A 6,625-nucleotide genomic window follows, 5' to 3' on the forward strand; every position below is an offset into this window, starting at 1 on the left:
GAAGATTTACAGCACTTTACAATAGCTGTACTGGTACTGTGACTGCCTTAGACAGCACGCTGAAACTGATGTCTGCCACTCAATGTAACCTAATTTAGTCAACCTCATCAAATACACTACTTTGTTTTTAATGTCAGACTTAATTTTAAACCATGCAGTAAGTGAAATAGTAAAAGCAAAGAGTTCTAGAAAGAAAAATCATTAGTAAAACATATAATGAAAAAGGGATTGTGGTAATTTATGTTTAATGCTAGTCTGTATATTTACTTTATGCCCTAAATTCCCATTCCATTACTATAGTTTGCTTGTCATTTTTAAAACTGTCAAAACTGTTATATTCACTCATGCATTTACTATTACAGGTATTAAGTTTCCTTTAGTTGGTCTACAAGAATATGGAACCTGTCATGAAAAGACCACTGGGCTTTTCCATACTGGGCTGCATTGGGACCACTACCTCTGATACCTAATGTGAAATGATTCACCTACATAATAAAGATTTGAGTCAAAAGATTAAGAAAATTAATAATTAGAATTAAGAATTTTAAAAATTGTGTCATATATCTTCAATAGGTATCTTTGTCATGGAAAATATCACACGCTTGGCATCAGGCTTTATGGACCCTCAAAGTCAATTAGCCACAGATGACCATGAACCCTTCATAGACCTCTATGACATGGACTATGGGGTGCCAGCCGAGGAGTTGCCCGACACCACACAGGGACTGGCCTATTTTGTGGCTACTATCGTTATCGGGGTGGTGCTCGTCTGTATCATGCTAGTGTGTGGCATTGGCAACTTCCTGTTCATAGCCACCCTAGCCCGCTACAAGAAGCTACGGAATCTCACCAACCTCCTGATTGCAAACCTGGCCATCTCAGACTTCATCGTGGCTGTTGTGTGCTGCCCTTTCTTGGTGGATTATTATGTGGTGAAACAGCTGTCTTGGGACCACGGTAAAGTGCTTTGTGCCTGCATTAACTACCTCCGAACTGTGTCTCTGTATGTGTCCACCAATGCCTTATTGGCCATCGCTGTGGACAGGTTGGTCAAATCAGATATCCATATCCCCTCTGGTGGAAGATGTTTGTGTTGAGAAAGTCAGCCCTGGGCCATGACTCACCATAATGCATTTAAAATGAAAAATACCTGTTGCCTAATTGACACCTAACCACATGTGACATTTCCCCTGGACATTTCCCCAGCATTCACAGCTAGTTCTTCACCAAATAAATACCTAGATGTGAACACTGAATGCTAAGAACACAAGAGTCAAGCTGTGATGCTAAAACCACTATTATGTGTTATCAATAATGTCCTGACAAAACACCAGTGAGTATGAAAGCTCACAGTGAGTGAGCTTTCATATCTTTCTTTGTGACAATGCATGCAAAGCATTTCACTGATGGTAAAAACCATTTAGCCATACTGTCCATGAAAGAATGAAAATGAAAGCACTAAAAAAATCTAATTTTATGCGGGGAGATGGAGCTATACAGCAGCATATTAAAATAGCAAAATAGCAATGTATATTAAATTGTTTTGCTACCCATTCTCTGAGATTGACTTTGCAAGGCACTTACAATTTCAAAACAGACATGTTTTTTAGAGCACCATTTAGCATGCAACAAGTAGCTTTCAAATTTTGTCAATATATATAAAAAATAGCTTGTTTGTTTGCCAAGAAATTCCTGTAGATTATATTGCTTGTAATAGGCCTTACCTAGTATGAGTAATAATATAATAATATTACACTTTAAAGTAAATATGTCAAAGTATACTGGAAGATCCCACACATTAGCAGTAGAGTTTATCAGTTTATGGGCCACAGAATAACATGAGACAGTGGAACAGAAATCCTGAAGGAAAGGTCAGCTTTTTAGAGGTTACAAAATTACTTCCTATCCTATGCTGTATTGCACTGAAAATGCTTACCATGTAAACATGTGTTGTTTTCTAATCAATCAGTCTTTGAAGTTTCCCCTGCTTCTTAAACTGATTACAGTATAGGTACCATATCATCATAACAAAACAGAGGCCATTTGAACTTCATAGCAGACCATTCAACACTAATGAAGGTTATAGACCACACATAGTCAGCCATAATTGCACATGAAAACATAGACAGCACAGGGCCATCCACAATTGCACACTGCACAGTAGGAAATAGAATTTTAAATTAAATTTAAGGACTCAGTTTAAAGAGTCTAATCTGATATTATGATGCATCATTAAGTACAATTGAATACAGAGTTCCACTCTAAAATGGAGTGCAGGGAGATATTTTCAAATGTTAACTGTGAAACTTGTGAACTTCTCTCCTTTCTAGGTATATGGCAATAGTTTACCCCTTAAGGCCCAGGATGAAACATCAAACTGCCTACTGTCTAATCACTGGTGTGTGGATTGTTCCTGTTCTCATATCCATACCTTCTGCCTACTTTACTTCTGCAACCAAAGTCCCTCATGGGGCCAATCACAGCAAAACCTTCTGTGCTCAAATCTGGACAGTGGACCAACAGCTCTACTACCGTTCCTACTACCTCTTCATCTTTGCTGTGGAGTTCCTCGGCCCGGTCCTTGCCATGACCCTATGCTACGTTCGCATCTCCAGGGAGCTCTGGTTCAAAAGCGTCCCCGGCTTCCAGACAGAACAGATCCGGAAGCGCTTTCGCTGTCGCCGGAAAACAGTCATGGTGCTCGTCGGAATCCTCACAGCATACATTCTGTGCTGGGCACCATACTATGGATACACCATCCTCCGCGATTTCCACCCGACCCTTATCTCCAGGGAGAAGAACTCACTGGTGGCTTTCTACATCATCGAATGCATCGCCATGAGCAACAGCATGATCAACACCTTCTGCTTTGTCAGTGTGAAGAACAACACAGTGAAGTATTTAAGGAGGGTTGCGCTGCTCCGCTGGAGGTCCACCTACACCTCAAAGAAGACAACGGATGAGATAGAGGTGGGGACACTATCCATGCCCATGACTATGGAGATTGACTGTATACAGCTGAGGTGAAGAAAAAAAATACCTTGAAAATTCACAACCATTTTATGCCACTCATTAAATGATTAAAGTGGACCTCAAGACATATGGCAAAGGCAATGTTTATCTAGTGGTAATCTTGTGCATTTTAAACTGTACACTATTTTTAGTGATAAAAAATGTGCAATATTTATGTTTTCAATATGTTTATAAATCCTCCCAGTCAGATTTTTTTTTCTTTTTCTTTTTGATACTGTTTTGGGGTGCATGTGAACAACTGCCTCAGAATGGTTCCTTATGGCATCATTATTAAATATGCAGTGAGGATGTCACTATACCAAGAACTGATGAACTTTGTATTTCTTGAAGAACACGAGAAGTGGATTTGATTTATCTCCAGTAGAATTACAATTCTCTAGTTATTTTACTGTATCTTGTCTTCTTGTGCAAGCAATTAAACCAAATAAATTAATTCTTGAGAAAAACCTTTTGTGCCACCTTAGAGCATGAGTGATGTATGTTATTCAACGAATCACTTATTGATGTAACATTTCTGCTGGCCCGAGTGGCAATGGGCGTGGAGCAGGATGCACAGACTCCCTCGATGAAGTGACACATTTATTAAAATAAGACACAAACAATAACAGTGGCACTCATACATGACATTAACGAAAGACATGACTCATACTCTTCACGAAACACAGAGTAAAATAACATTGAACGATGATCACATATGAGTTTTTTGTTAGCAGACTAACAATGACCAACACAGTACACACACACTATCCGAGATTTAAACAGACAAAAAACACAAGACATTAAACCCCGTGCAGGTGCGTACAATTACAAAGGGTGTGGTTACAATAAGGTGAACCCCCCCCCCCCCCCATGTGGCAGGCCATACCACATGACTCATGGGGGGGGGGAGTATCCCATGACAATTGACTTTCACAAGGCTAAACAAGCCTTTGATTTACTGCTATGTACTTTCTATCATCAGTAGCTAACTGACTGCATTATGCAGTAAAATTATTTGATTTCATTACAAGAGGCAAATTTTAAGTTTACTGATTTTACCTTGTGATTTATTCGTTTGATACAATGTAAATGAAAACATATTGTATGTACATTTTGGATGTACAAGGTAGAATTCAATAGAAACCTGTTCTCACATGTCAGGTTTACTAATAATTTGAATTGTTCTTGTTCTCATACCGTCTGCTTACTTTCACTTCTGAGACCAAAGTCCCTCAGGATGCCCAATTGTAGCAAAATCTCATTAGTCTAGTCTAATCAGTTGATGTAATGCAAATGATATAAAGATGATATAAATGATTACTTTTTCTAAGTACAGTGTACTTTGTTATATAAGATATGTATATTTATCAACATACAAATATAAAGTAACAATCTTTATGTTTTAACCATGGAAGTTCATTGAAAGCTCAGAGTGAGTTATTCTTTTAAGTGTCTTATGTGATATGATGCAAGGATTCATCCCACATAAACCCTCATACTCCTTACAATGCAAAACTATTGATACCGATCACAATGTGTTATAAGGGGAAATGGCTGACCTCTAGGGCTTTGGGCGGACCCCTCCAGTACTCCTGGTCTGTCTGAGGGAGAGGGAGAAAACAGGCTGTATCCACGTTAGCCAGAGAGCTAGCTGGCTCCACCAGACCACTTAAACTGTGGTCCCTGAGTAGCCCCTCGGCTCTCGGTGGTCCTGGCTCGGTAGCCACAGGCCTACAAAATTCCAGGAGGCATTCCCCTTCTCCTCCGGGGTGACCACAGACACTAGTCAGGGTCCTCTTCCAACATCCGGGAATCCAGGCAGAAGCTTGGGATGTACCTAAGCACATTCCCGTAGGAAGTCCGTTTTCCGTTGAAGGAGCCGGCATCCTGTGGCAGTGGATCATTCTGTAACGTCCCAAGCAATGCAGGGCGTGGTGCAGGACACACAGACTCCCTTGACAGTGAACATACATGAACATACAATGGTAGCATTCACACATAATGTAAACAGCGAACAGCAACGTTGACACTGTGAACCAATGCACAAACAAAGGTAATGTGAACAGAGGCTAGACAACTAAGGACACACCTACAGCGCTTTAAATACAGACAACATAACAAGACTAAACCAGGTGCAGGTGTGTGCTAAACAACATAGGTGTGGTTACAAACGAGACAAACAATTAACTCACACACATACTTAAACCCTTGTTTTTTGTTGTTGGTTGTCTGTGTTTGACCCCATGCTATACGTGCTTTGTTGTGTGAAATCACCATGACACTTAGTTTTGCTGTTTGTTGTGATAGTCAGGAACATAGTGTTGTTTTCCTTTTGAGTTATTTTGTCATTTTTTTAATAAATGTCTTTGTTGTCTAACCACAGCTCATCAATGGCATTAAAGATACTAGCCCTTGACATCACATCTTGCAGCCAGCATACACAAAGGGTCAATGAGGACAATGAGGGCATAAGAAATAAAACAAAGCTTACAACACTTCAATTAGATACTCATTATTTGATTATTTATCATGTATTAAAAAAAGAAAGAAACTTATACATACCTCATGATGGAACATTATATTCAGTGCATTTACCTTGATTTGGTCTCTTAATTTTATAACATATTTTACCTTCAGTTACAGGGACAGTGACTGGCAGAAGGTCTGCTGTTTCTATTAATTTAGAGATGCTCATTTAGTGTTTGTTGGCTAATGTAATTTTTAGCTCATTATACTAATCTCATCTGTGGCAGCTGTGTGAGCAAATAATTTGCTATTATCGCGGATGGTGTTTATTGCTCTCATCTGTCTTCTAGGGTGGCCTTTCTCTGTTCACCCACTAATTCAAACAGAGATCCTGGGTTCTCAGACATTCTTCCGCAATACCAGAAGAGTAAGCACTCATATGCTATTGTCAGGCCGCCAAACAGGTTTGGTGGGTACAAACGTTTTAAAATGGCTACATTTCATGTAGCACACATGATAAATGTTCTGGATAAAACTCTTATATTACAAGGTATCCACATTTTTTTATATTCTACTTGGATCCAGAATCCTGAAACATTAACATTTACAGTTTTCTTATTCTTAATCCAGCTGTCTATTAAGGCTGTAACCACATTGATCTTTGTGTCTTTCACTAGATTAAATACATACAAGCATCTGGTATTTCCTTAACCCTAAGCAAGTAGAATTCTCTGGATGCAAGCTGCTTAGCACCCAAAAAGTATAAGGCCCTGAATCCTGACTTTGATACATTTTCTTCCATGTGATTAACATCTTTTCTTGCATGATTAAACCTACCTTAACCCACAAAATTCTCATTGAGCTGATAACCAGAAATCCATGGCTAGTTTGAAAGAAACTCTATACTTCTAAAATGTTTTGCACCTTGAGACTACAACAGTTATAATTTTCATCATTCTTAATTTGAAACCAGATGAAAATAGTAAGAATGGTGTGGTGCAATAATTCAGTTGATAACATGAGAAGTGGAAGCTGACTGGAAAATTTCCTTATTTTGGCCAAGAACAAAAGCACATTGCTTGAACGATTAATTATTAGGCTTGCAACTTGGGGTTATGCTCCAGTTTTCTGTGTCTTGATAATCACA

At 39.0% G+C, this 6,625-nt stretch overlaps 1 protein-coding gene across 1 annotated transcript; it reads left to right on the forward strand.

The window, feature by feature from the left end:
* Positions 1 to 584: 584 nt before the first annotated feature.
* On the forward strand, positions 585 to 3,027 carry prokr1b (prokineticin receptor 1b). The gene is made up of 2 exons (XM_027023860.2): positions 585 to 1,045; positions 2,331 to 3,027. Exons 1-2 carry the CDS (start codon positions 585 to 587, stop codon positions 3,025 to 3,027), a joined length of 1,158 nt encoding a protein of 385 aa, XP_026879661.2.
* The last annotated feature ends 3,598 nt before the right edge of the window (positions 3,028 to 6,625 follow it).

Source organism: Electrophorus electricus, chromosome 11, assembly GCF_013358815.1.
Source record: "Electrophorus electricus isolate fEleEle1 chromosome 11, fEleEle1.pri, whole genome shotgun sequence".
Taxonomy (NCBI): Eukaryota; Metazoa; Chordata; class Actinopteri; order Gymnotiformes; family Gymnotidae; genus Electrophorus; species Electrophorus electricus.

Coding starts and splice junctions, on each gene's coding strand:
- prokr1b (XM_027023860.2), top strand. CDS start 585: ATGGAAAATATCACACGCTTGGCATCAGGCTTTATGGACCCTCAAAGT. Junction 1,046..2,330: donor TTGGCCATCGCTGTGGACAG/GTTGGTCAAATC, acceptor TCTCCTTTCTAG/GTATATGGCAATAGTTTACC.